Source organism: Harmonia axyridis, chromosome 1 (genome assembly GCF_914767665.1).
Source record: "Harmonia axyridis chromosome 1, icHarAxyr1.1, whole genome shotgun sequence".
NCBI classification, from domain to species: domain Eukaryota; kingdom Metazoa; phylum Arthropoda; class Insecta; order Coleoptera; family Coccinellidae; genus Harmonia; species Harmonia axyridis.
In genome coordinates, this window is record NC_059501.1 from 47,921,413 (window position 1) to 47,934,841 (window position 13,429).

Sequence of the window (13,429 nt, forward strand, 5' to 3'; positions counted from 1 at the left end):
CCGCGCAAAATTTAAATTGTACCTGGTAAGGTTACAGGGTTCGCCGTTATGAGCTTCGAGTTTTCTCTCAAATACCAATATTGAGGCCGCTATCAGTGAAAGAACGCGCCGAGAGTGGTTTCAATGCTTCAAGATTGGTGATTTTGATGTCCATACCAGCATCGCCGTGGAAGAGAGAAGGTTTTCGAAGATGCAGAATTGGAAGCAATTATTGATCAAGAGTCATATCAAACGCAACAATAATTGGCAGAATAATTAGGACAACAAGTCTTTTCAAAACGCCTAAAAGTCATAGGAATGATTCAGAAACAAGGAAAGTGGGTGCCGTACGGATTGAAGCCGGGAGGTGTTTGAACGGAGTTTGTTTGGTTGTGACCAGCTGCTTGCAAGGCAAGGAAAGAAGGAATTTCTGCATCGGATTGGGACTGGAGACGAAAAAATGGTTCATTACGATAATCCCAAGCGCATAAAATCATGAGGATATCCCGGCCATATTTCAACATCGACGGCCAAACCGAATATTCTCGTTTCTGAGGTCATGCCCAGTATTTGGTGGGACCAGCTCGGCGTAGTGTTTTATGAGTTGTTTAAACCGACTGAAACGATCACAGGCGATCGTTATCGAACGCAATCAATGCGCTCATGCCGAGCATTGAGAGACAAACTGCCGCAATATAACGAGAGAGAAGATTAATTGATTTTACTGCATGACAATGTTCGATCCCATTTTGCGAAAGTAGTGAAGATATAATTGAAAACGTTGAAATGGGAATTCCTACCCCACCCGACGTATTCATCAGACGTTGCTTTCTTGGACTACCACTTGTTTCGATCAATATCACACGGCCTGGCTGACCAGCACTTCCGATCTTATGAAGAATTGAAAACTTGGATCGATTCGTGGATCGCTTCAAAAAATGACCAGTTCTTTCAATTCGTACGCGTCCCGAAAGATGGGAGAAAGTAGTGACCAGCGATGGGCAACCCTTGTATTTCGCAAAAAAAGTTTTAGGCTCATGTATTTGTTATATTATAATATATTTATTTACTTATCATGCTTTTAACAATTCAGGTAGAAATTGAAAAAAATTAAATAGTAAATATATTGTTTGATATGGAAAAAAAGAAGACAATTGTCAACTGCAACACAAAATCTCATTTGGGCTTTGAACCCTTTGAAAACCTTGTAATCACAGCGTCCTCGTCAACATCAATGTCCCTGTTTATGTTCAGGAGGACTAAACTGAATCCGATGCCAATCTCGAAAAAACCAGAATAACACCATATGAAATACCATTTTGAAAATCATTTACAAGTTTGATGATAGCCAATTCATTTTACTTGTATTTTGATTCATTTCACTGATTTTTGAAAATAATAATTGTCCTCTTATTTTACGAATAATTATTTTGTTGTACTACATAAAGTCTCTTTTATTATATCATTCGAATCTCATCTTCCTCTTCCGTTATAAACATTAAGTTAAGTTTCATTTTGATATATCGGCTTTGATACACAATACTGACATTCGTTATTGAAAATGAAGTTTTCACTTTATTACACCACTGCTTACGTAAACTTGAGTCGGTTAAATGCAGAAACCTTTTTGGTCTTCTGGTCTTAAGCTCCCTCCTGTTATTCTATACTCAAAGTTCTCCACAGACCATATCTCTAATAAAACCACAGAAATTTTGTAAATAAAGCCGCGACTAGAGTTGCAGAACAGGCATAATGAAACCAGGTTGCCGATAGCAGCGGGTTCAAACCCCACCGGGGTCATGGATTTTTATAGATGTATAGTGAGTGGTTGGTAATATTCGATTGTGAATTAGCTCTGGGAATCATGAATGAATTGCGGTTTGAATTATTCGGATATTCACTGAATAGTAGAATATGCAGTGAATAGTTAAGTATAATCGAAAAAATTTTCAATTAACGACCAATTTTTAATTCCATCATTTCTATTCAGAATGAGATTCAAAAATCATCATCTAATTTCTGAACTAGGATTTTTTTCTTATTTATCATCCTCAACTCCTTTCCTAATAAAAATGATAATAAACTTTATTTGCAGATAATAATACGGATCAGACGAAATAATTCGATGATACTCCACTCCTTGACAAAACGATTCATTTACTTTTCTTCTCTGCATAACCCGAAACTCGTTATTTTAATAATAATAATGACTTTGTTTTGAAATTCAAAATAAAATTTTTTACCAGAATATTATTTCCTTCAAAAAGGAAATTGTATGTGAAAATTCAACTAACGACCAATTTTCAATTCCATAACTCCCATTCAAACATTCAAAATGGTATTCAAAAATCATCATCTATTTTTTGAACTAAAAATTTATTTTCTTATTTCTCATTCTCAATTTTCTTCCTACGGATAAGATGAAATAATTCGATAATACCCCTTGACAAAACTTTTCTTTATTTTTCTTCTCGGCACAGCCTGAAACTAGTTCTTTTTTACTTCAAAGAATGGGATCATATCTGACAACAGGCACATTCAGTTTAGCAACTGATCTTTTCGGAACAGCCTGTTCTTTGAAAGAACGGGAGCAGTTTCGCTTTTTACGGAACAAACAACAACCTGCTCTTTTAAAGAACAGGCAGCTCATCTGTTCTTTACGCAACAGGCAAGAAAAGAACCCGTTCTTTTGAAGAACGATAGCAGCTCCTACTTCCAAGAGCAGATTCAATTTCAATTACAATTTTTTCATTTATTTTAATCAATAACCCCCTGGGTAGGACTATGATCGTGTGAATAAACTAGTTTTTTCCGAAAATTTTTGATATCGGATATATTCAAAATATTTATCTAATTTTATCAGAGCATATTTCTTTCGAAGCCGCAATTCAGAATAATCAGAATAACATAATATAATTTTATCTTTGTTGAAATATCAAGGTACTCTAATCAAATTCACTAATCATCATTATTTTCATGAATTCCAATGATTATTCTGAAATCATGAATTTCAAGATTTGTGAAGAAAATATTGGGATAATGAAAAAATAATTATCAGTTGAAATCTCAACAAAAAACGAACACACAAAAAATAATTTGGAAATTGTTTATATTCGAAAAAAATTTCAATTAACAACAAATTTCCAATTCCATAGTTCTCATTCAAAAATTCAAATGGGGATACTAAAATCATAGATAAGTAGATAACTGAAATCGTCATCTAATTTTCGAACTAGGAATTCATTTTCTCATTTCTCATTCTCAATTTCGTTCCTACGGATCAGACGAAATGATTCGTCTTTGACAAAACGATTCATTCATTTTTATTCTCGGCATAGCCTGAAATTCGTTCTTTTTGACTTCAAAGAACGGGAAAATATATATCGAGAAATTTTGTTTTTTTTTTCTGAGAATAAACTATATTATATTATATTATATCTGACAACAGGCAGATTCAGCTTAGTAATTGTTTTTTTCGGAACAGCCTGTTCTATGAAACAACGGGAGCAGCTCCGCTTTTTACGGAACAACCAACAACCTGCTCTTTTAAAGAACAGGAGCATTGAGCAGCTCATCTGTTCTTTACGGAACAGGCAAAAAAAGAACCTGTTCATTAGAAGAATGATAGCAGCTCCTACTTTCGAGAGAAAATTCAATTGATCATTGCGCAGAAGCACTGAATCGGTCGAAAAGAACAGGTTCGGTTTTCTTAAAATAACAGGCTGAGCTTACCTGTTGCGGAGAACCTGTTCTGTTCTTTTCGTAACATCCCTAGTAACGATTTCATAATAACTGTCAGTCAGACGCATGTCAAGCTTTTCAAAATTTTCTTCTGTCATTCTGTAATTCAGAAAATGGAGAGAAATCTAAATAAACGATAACAGAAATATTTCATGAATCATCTCTGATGATAATTTCAGTCTTTTAATTCACTCATTCATAATATACAACGTAAGTAAAGATTATTTTCAATATTTAATTAGAAAGCTGAATGCAGAAACACTTTAAACCTGATTGTTATGTTTTTCTTTTCAGTTCTTTTCGTTTGGATGGATAATTATACAGGATATTTATTTGTCGAATATAAATTAGAAGTATCTAGAGATGTTAGACCGATTCAAGTCTGAAAATTGAGATTAAAGCCTCAAATAATCAACTAATTTTCAAAGAAATACAATATTTGATCAACAGTTATACAGGGTCTATATATTTGAAGTAGTCATTAGTCATTTATGGAGAATTGAGATATTTTGAAATCTGAAATTCTCATTTCTCTAGAAATGGCAAGTTCTTTCTTCTTTGAAAAATTTGGGAAACATGTATAATCAAAATGTGAGAGTTATAATCAGTCAATAGAAATACTACCTAAAAAAAAAACTGCATTCAATGTTTATTTTCAGTTTTGACAAATATTGAATTTACATAATCATTCGATAAGATCCATGAAAAGACCTACAGTGAAATTTTTTGTTGTAGTTTTATTCAGTATAGCTATAATAAACTGTAAAGAGGCAGAATGAATAGATCTACCTTTCAAGAACCCATGGCTTATTGTGCCTCATAAGCAATCGTAATATCAGATCTAGGTGTAACATCCTTGAGAAATCATGTTATAAGAAGTCCCTCATTTCCAAGGTTCATCAATCCTTTTTTCAGTGGAGCAACAAATTATTTTTTTATTCCATAATTTTTTAAAAAATACAATATATGATCAACAATTATATAGGGTGTATATACAGAGAGGGCCATTGAAAACGAAACAGCGGCTCTGTAAGTCGGCAGAACCGAGTTATATAAAAACGCTCGGAAACGTCAACAACATTTTCGAGGGGGACATCGTTCGCGATGAAATTCACCCGAAATACATTCCATCCCTCGGAGCTGTGACCGCCACCCCTAAATTTTTAAATGGCACCATATGGCAAGTGATACCTCATTTGAAAAGTAGTTTTCTTCTCAATATCAAACAACAAAAATAAATTAATTCTATCGATTCGTTTTCGAGATATAGGAACTTGAAGTTGGGAAATAACTTTTTAATCACTCAATCGTTACCATGAAGAGCACTTGAAATTTCAACAAGTTTTTAGATAGAATGTTTCCTGGAAATTGGATTGGAAGAAGAGGCGCTATAGGGTGGCCAGCCAGATCTCCAGATTTAACCCCACTCGACTTTTTCCTGTGGGGTCACTTGAAAAACAAAATCTATGCAACCGAACCAGAATCTCTGGAAGATTTACGACGTAGAATTATTGAAGAATGCCGTCGAATAACGCCGGAAATGCTACGAAATGTGAGGTCTCATTTTGAACAGAACTTGTACTATTGTATGGAAATGGGTGGTAAACAGTTAGATCATTCAATTCCTTGACAATGATAATTATCTTTAAACAGTTGCAATGTTAGATCTTATTTTTATTGATTGAGTGAATAAAAAGTTATTTCCCAACTTCAAGTTTCTATATCTCGAAAACGAATCGATAGAATTAATTTATTTCTGTTGTTTGATATTGAGAAGAAAACTACCTTTCAAATGAGGTATCACTTGCCATATGGTGCCATTTAAAAATTTAGGGGTGGCGGTCACAGCTCCGAGGGATGGAATGTATTTCGGGTGAATTTCATCGCGAACGATGTCCCCCTCAAAAATGTTGTTGACGTGTCCGAGCGTTTTTATATAACTCGGTTCTGCCGACTTACAGAGCCGCTGTTTCGTTTTCAATGGCCCTCTCTGTATTTAGAATACAAGGAAGGACACCTTTCGAAATCTAAAAATTTGTTTGATAGTAGGTTTTTTTTCATAATTTATAAAATAATACAATATATAATTTGCAATTATATAGGATGCATAGATTTAGAATACCAAATACCCCTATTGAATAGAAGGTATTCTTCATAATTTATAAAGGAATACAATATACAATTGATAATTGCAACAATTCGAAAGACCAATTCAACATTCCTGAAGAACTAAGGCGTTTTCAGAATCCAAAAATTTTATATCTTTTTTGCATTCTCTTCTGTTACATATTTCTTGAAGGTATACCCATGGCTTATGTTACCTCATAAGCAATTTTAATATCATATCTAGGTGGAATCTTTTTGAGAAATCAGGTTATAAGTTGGAGAGTCTCTAATTTCCAACGTTTATTAATACATGTTTCAGTTGAACGGCAAATAATATTATGATTACATGGTATATATAGTTGACATTATTCGTATGAAAGATTTCACAACAATTCGACTTATTCATTATGAATTCAACAGCACTGCACTCAAATTCTCCAAAAACGGATTGGTCACTTATATTTTTGCACTCTTATGTCGTAAAAGTGTATCTTTTAGATATTCAAAAACCACATGGAAATTTTTGAATGTCATCTGACTAACTTGACTCTTTTTTCCAGTAATAAAGCCAATTGTGAATTATCCATAAGTTTTTCTATCTGTTCAATACTGTTTCATAGTAGCATAACTTTCACTCCAATCCAAGACTGAATTATTTCGGTTCATTCATTCGTGTACAGTGCATCCCATTTTGGGTAAAACAGCCAGGTTTCTCGCTTGTTATTTAAGATAGAGCCTTGCGGTTTTCACGTTCCTGTCTTACTTTTTCTTGAAACTCAAGTTAGTGTGCATAACTGTTTCCGTTCACAAGATACAGGGTGATTTTGGTAATTGATACTTTTCGGACCCCTTCTTCATCTCCGAAGTTATTAGAAATAATGCTGAGGTAAAAACTACGTCTGAATCAGAATTCTGCGTAGAATCCGGCGTACTCAATATTTTTTTCGGGGTATGGTTTTGAAGATTCAACACAAACTTATGTTTTTTTTTAATGGAACACCATGTGTATCATCACTTCGTTGATTTCTTAATTTTTTTCCTTCAAAATGATATATGACACTATGTAGGTAGGATGTTCAGAAAGGTTAAAAAAACACTAAAACATCAAATAATGATGATTTTTTGTTAATGGGCAATGGATTTCCCATAGAAAAAAAGAATCAATAATGATAATAATAATTCATAGCGATGACAGCTAGATCAGATTGATTTCTTCCCCCCAATGCCTACTTGATGAAACAATGTTCCCAAATGCATAGTAGCCATAATAACAACAAGGATGTTTGTGTCATCAATGACCTACTACTTTAAAAAATCGAAAGTAATAATCCTCTTATTAAAACATAGAAAATTCATGGCCCATTTACAAAAAATCATCATTATTTGACGTTTTAGTGTTTTCTTAACATTTCCTACCTACATAGTATCACATATCATTTTGAAGGGAAAAAAATAACGAATTCAACGAAGTAATGAAATATAGGGTGTTCTATTAAAAAAAATATAGGTTTGTATTGAATCTTCAGAACCATACCCCGAAAAAATAATGAGTACGCCGGATTCTACGCAGAATTCTGATTCAGACTTAGTTTTCAGCTCAGCATTATTTCTAATAATTTCGGAGATAAAAGACGGGTCCGAAAGGTATCAATTTCCAAAATCACCCTGTATCTTTTGAACGGAAACAGTTATGCAGAATCTGATTAGACCAACTTGAGTTTCACGAAAAAGTAGGACAGGAACGTGAAAACCGTAAGGCTCTATCTTAAATAACAAGCGAGAAACCTGGCTGTCTCACCCAAAATGGAATGCACTGTACTCTTCTGGCTCTATGGGTGATTCATGTTTATTTAAAGTTTACAATTTACTGATTTTATTGATGATCAGATGAAGCTTCTGTTCTCTTTTGTAGTTTCATCTGCTGTCGCAATAGATTCAAATTCTCACAAATGAGAATGTAGTTTTATAGTTTGTGGAAAATAAACGAAAAATTCCTGAAATAAATTAACATTCATCCAATTGAATCAATAATACAAACCCTTCAAACGAACCTGAACTGAGAAAAATGCATTCAATGATATCAATGTTCATTTCCAAATTTTGACAAATATCTATCGAATTTTTGATCCGCCGGTATGTATTTAAATATTAAATAACAATTTTGGAAAATGCAAACTTTCTCAAGAACTTTCAGGAAAGTATATGGAAATGGAATATTTATTATTATAACATGAAACTGACAGTCGAATTGTCCACAGGTATCAAAGAAATATGGGACTTGAAATGTCAAAATAATCTGAAACATCTCGTATACTCGAAAACCGCGAGGAGAATTGAAGGTTTGGGAATTTTTCCGGGATCTCGGTCCGATTTCGAGGGGGGTCTTTTTCTTGTCATTTTTGCTCTAGATGACCCCGTTTGGGCTGTGATTCCACGTTTAAAATTCGCCGAAATGTCACGAACGCTTTTATATAGTATCGACTCAGACAAATTGTACTCGGTATTCGTTGCTACACGTTAGGGAATTTTTGCTGTGATAGCGGTAAACATATTAGAAATATAATAATAGAGATTTAACTTAGGTACATGTTGTGGTTTGCTTTCAATATCATAATAATAATATAATTAGATTCCTTGGCATCATCAAATTTTCAAGAAAAAAAAATTACTCATGAGGTAGAAATGAAGTATTTATCGAATTTTTTATTCATTTCTATTTTTAGGTTTGTGTGACATACAAGCACTGCTTAGGTCTTATAGCTCTTAAATTATATGTTGATGATTACTGTAACCATTTGTATAAAATGAATGAAATTTGAATTTGAGTATGGTGTATGAGATTTACATAAACTCACCAATACTGGTATCATAGGCATGAAGATATTCTGAAGTCATAAACTGCGACACAAGGGAAGATTTTCCTACTGCTGGACCGCCCAGCATGAGAACCTTGTAGGAGGTAGAACCTGGTGCACTTGTAGAAGACTCTCGTGAAGATGCTAGACTACAAGAAGCTGATGTCCTTACTGATCCTGCTGTTGATGTGGGTCCAGGCAAATGTTCGGTACTGTAATAGATAAACATAGAGCTCGTACCTTCTGAGTAACGATTTTGAATAATAAATGGTTGTGTACATCTGATATATCCCAAATATTCAAATAGGGCAATATCAATAATATCTCTTTCCTTGCTACTCTTAAATAAGAGTCCGCAATAAAATATCATATAACACTATTAGCAATTGTGAAGTACATTAGTACTTCGCGCCTATTAATTCGCACGCATTTTATAAACCAGAACAGAAAGTTTTTATGAAACTTTTTCTGGCTTAACTCGAACGCTAATACAAAATTATTCAAAATCCTGAACAGTAAAACTCGAAATATTGAGGTTTCTGGAATTCAATGATTGACAGTGAAAAATTAAGTGAAATTTTCGATAAAATATCGTTTTCTGCTTGACACAATGAGGAATAAAATATATTGACAATGGAAAAGGAGATCTGTTACGTCGTGAAAATTTGTTGTTTGTTGGCGCCACCTGCGGCCGCGGTATTACCCGGCCGGTAAACCCAGTCGGTAAACAAACATCGCCATAATAATCAATAACAAGAATTTTTCTCAAGTGTCAAACTGTGCTTATCGATTCTAAAATTCATCAAGCTAAGTTATTTGATTACTTAAAATTCATCTAATCATCTATCATCTTTATACATTTTCAATTTCTTCTGTTAAAAACTGATTGAGCAATTTAAGTGAATTGTGTGTTACTCAAATTGAGTGATAACTACGAAGCCGGTGCAGAAGAGGTTAATCATCCCTTTTACCCATCCACCTGACCATCTTCTGCCACCAAATTAGGGGGTAAATTCAAAGACATCATCTCTCTTAACTCACGAGGTAAGTGCACACAAATTCTTTCAACAAATTGCTTAATCCCTTAATAGTTATCGTCATCTGAAATTGGTTGCAATAATTTGCGATCATTTATTGGTGCCGAAACCCGGGAATTGTTCAAATTAATTCCATAATTTCAGTCTAATTTCAATTTCCGTTCATCTGATTATTCATTTAAATTCGTCGTTTAATTTTCTTTCCAATAAATCAAGTGGAAAATTAATTGAACGACTTATCGCGCGTCATCTGTTCATTATCTCCTTTGGCAAGATAAGCATCGTCTGTTCACTTTTCGAACTATAAATTCCGAATCAATTTATTTCTTCATACCGGGGTCGTTCGAAAGTTAAAATGCCGTCGATGGATAAATTGAAGGCCTCTATCTCTGAGGCGGTTGTCAAGCGCGAAAATGCATTCGCAGCGGCCTCCACTCTTCTCAAACTAATCAAAAGTTTGACCACCGAAGCAGATGTTGCCAACATGTGCTTGGCCGAGTTGTTTAAGGTGGAGAAGACCTTCAAAGAGGCTGACGAGTTGATCGTAAAGCTCAACTCTCAGTTAGAAGAAGAACGGGACGAGTCACCCTCAAAGTTTTCTGCCTTTTTTGAGATTTGCCTGCCTGTCCGTGCTGCCCATAGCAATCTGACTGCATCTCCTTTGGCTGCGAAGCCTTCCTCTGTTGATCTCCCTATTCCTCGTGTCGAATTGCCCTCCTTTCATGGAGAAATCGAGGAATGGCCTGGCTTCATCGCGCTGTTTGATGCCCTAGTGCATCAAAATAGCTCCTTGGCGCCAGTCCAGAAGTTCCATCTTCTGGCATCTTCTCTTGCTGGTGAGGCGGCTTCTGTCATCTCCGGCTTCGAGATGAATTCGGTCAATTACGCTCTCACCTATCAAGCCCTGTCCTCCCGTTATCAAAATCCTCGTCGACTTGCTGACCTGTATGTGAGCCAGATACTGGATTCACGGCCTGCGTCTGTTTCTTCCTTGTCCCAGCTGAAACAGTTCGCCACCACGCATCAAAACGCGATCAATGCCATCAAGGCGCTGCCCATACCAGATTTAGCGGACTATCTTCTGTTCTCTCTGGTTTTGCGCAACCTGGACGTACCATCTCGTCAGTTGTTCGAGGGGCAGCTATCCTCGGATGACTTTCCCAATCTCTCGCAACTGCTCGAATTCACCCACCAATCGACAGCTGCGAGTGTTGGAAAGCACTTCTATCACGTCATCCCGTTCGTCTGTGCCGAAGAGGTCGTCAAGACCACCATCACCGGTAGCCTCAGCTTCTGTTTCTCCATCGGCTGTGCCTTCATCCTCTGGCCAGTCCTATCGCCGTCCGGCATACACTGGTTCGCGCTCATCTCCATCGCCCGCATGTGTTTTCTGCTCTGCACATCACTCCATTCGCCAGTGTCGTGAATTCAAGGCCATGACTATTCATAAGCGAAGAGCTTTCGTGACTGAGCAACGATTGTGCAGAAATTGCATGTCGTCGTTCCACTCCACTGCTGACTGCGGGTCAAGTCAGTGCTGCCACACGTGCGGGGCACGTCACCATACGATTCTTCACCTGGCCTCTACTGCCACTACGTCGTCTTCCGTTTCCCACAGTCAGCAGTCGACAGACCAACTCCCCTCTCCACCTTCTGTTTCCCGCACGGAGGAGCCATTGACAGACTTATCCCCTTCTTCACCTATTTCTCCAGAGCAGTCAGCTCGTACTTCCATCTCTCGAGTTGGAGTAAGAGGTCGATTAATTAATCTCGGCATGTCGCGCACGTTTTCTAGGGGGGCAGGTTCAGCATCGTCTGGCCATGGTTCGGAATGACTACGAGTGTGGTCAGCTTGCGGCCGACTCACCCCGTCGGTCCAACATCCGTCCACGACGTCTCGTCTGTTCTCTCCTTGTCATCTGCTTTCATCTGCGCGTTCTGCCTTGCGTCAGACAAATAATCCGGACTACCTTATGCCTACCGCTTGGATCCTTCTAGACAACCGGCGGAATGTCGTTTTTGGCCGTGCTCTTCTTGATTCAGGTTGCCAACACACCCTCAACACCCGAGATTGGGCCACCAAGCTTCGTCTGCGCATTCACCCCGAAGCTATTCAACTTCGCACCTTGAGTAACGCGGATCAGTTTCGCATCCAAGGGTACGCATACGTCACTCTCTGTCACCGAGGGGATCCCCCAAATCTAATCATTAAAGCCTACGTTCTTGACGGCCATCTAGACCCTCTTCCTGTCCAAGCGTTCAATGGCCGATGGTCTGAGTTTCGGCAATTCAACCTAGCTGATCCACTCTTCTATCTTCCTCGCATCATAGGGATGTTGATTGGTTCGGATGTGCTCCCTCATGTAATTCTTCCTGGCACGTTGCGCATATCGTCTGAACTTCCAGGGGCATTATCTACCACCTTAGGTTGGGTGCTCTATGGGCCCTATGCTCGTTATCGCAAGAGAACAAAACATGTTTCCTTCTCACCTGACATTGTCAATGGTTTCACTCGACATCCTAAAAGTACCCATCAGGCCCTCCAACAACACACCTTTTCATCATCTTCTGCAGGGTTATCACCTGCTGTTCCTTCTTCGTCACTTACGCAGCCTGATTCTCCTCTATCAGTGATCACCTGCCATTCCTCTTCTGACAAACCTAAGTCTTCTGATGCATCTCCCCAACTCTCACCATCTGACGTGATAAAATCTCATGTCGTTACCGATCTTCAAACCACGAACATGAGCCCCTCGCATCATTCAGACCAGGAGCTTGTCCACCTCGTTCGTCGCTTTTGGGAACTCGACAAGGTACCTGAAGTGCTTCCTTTAACTCCTGCAGAGAAAGAATGTGAAATGCTGTATCGCGCTGATGTAACTCGTGACTCCAACGGAAGATACACCGTTGGTTTACCCTTGTCATCTTCTCGGCTGGGTACCTCCGTCAACGTGGCGACTAGGCAGTTTATTCGGTTGGAACATCGTCTAGACAATAACCCTGCTCTTCGTGTCGCCTATCATGAGTTCATGCGTGATTATCTCGAAAGTGGACACATGGAATTGGTTCCTGAATCTTCTGATTGTCCGCGATATGAACCATATTACATCCCTCATCATCCTGTACATCGCCCTGACGACCCTCCTACTAAAATTCGAGTGGTTTTCAACGCCTCTTGCGCATCTGCTAATGGCAAATCCCTCAACGATCTTCTTCTTACTGGCCCGAAACTGCAAGCGGATATTTTCACTCTTCTGCTTCGCTTTCGTCTACATCGATATGTCTTCACTGCCGATATCAGACAGATGTATCGACAGATCTTGATAAGCCCTGAGCAAAGGGATTATCAACGCATAGTCTGGCGTTTCACCAAACAGGAACCTCTCCAATATTATCGCCTTAACACCGTCACTTATGGAGTTTCTTCAGCTCCCTATTTGGCACTTAGGACCCTCCGACAGCTAGCTTCGGACGACGGACCCAAGTTTCCTGCTGCTAGGCAGGTTTTGCTAAATGAAATTTATGTCGATGACATCTTAACAGGTTGTTCGTCCGAGGCTGAAGCTCTTGAGTTGCGTCAACAAGTTCAGGATCTGCTCATGGCGGGCGGTTTTGAGCTACGCAAATGGGCTACTAATCATCTTCCTCTTCTGGATGGTATTCCTTCTGATCATCGTAGAGAATCCTCCTCCATTGACCCCCTTCTTCTCG

At 37.9% G+C, this 13,429-nt stretch overlaps 1 protein-coding gene across 3 annotated transcripts in view; it reads right to left on the reverse strand.

Annotated features, from left to right (window-relative positions):
- The window catches only part of LOC123673051, a 928,323-nt gene that overhangs the window by 523,699 nt on the left and 391,195 nt on the right, over positions 1–13,429 (reverse strand). For all 3 annotated transcript variants that reach the window (XM_045607480.1, XM_045607471.1, XM_045607464.1), the window contains one exon: positions 8,682–8,893. In XM_045607480.1, coding sequence (XP_045463436.1) covers positions 8,682–8,893 — 212 coding nt within the window. The remainder of the gene's footprint in view (positions 1–8,681; positions 8,894–13,429) is intronic.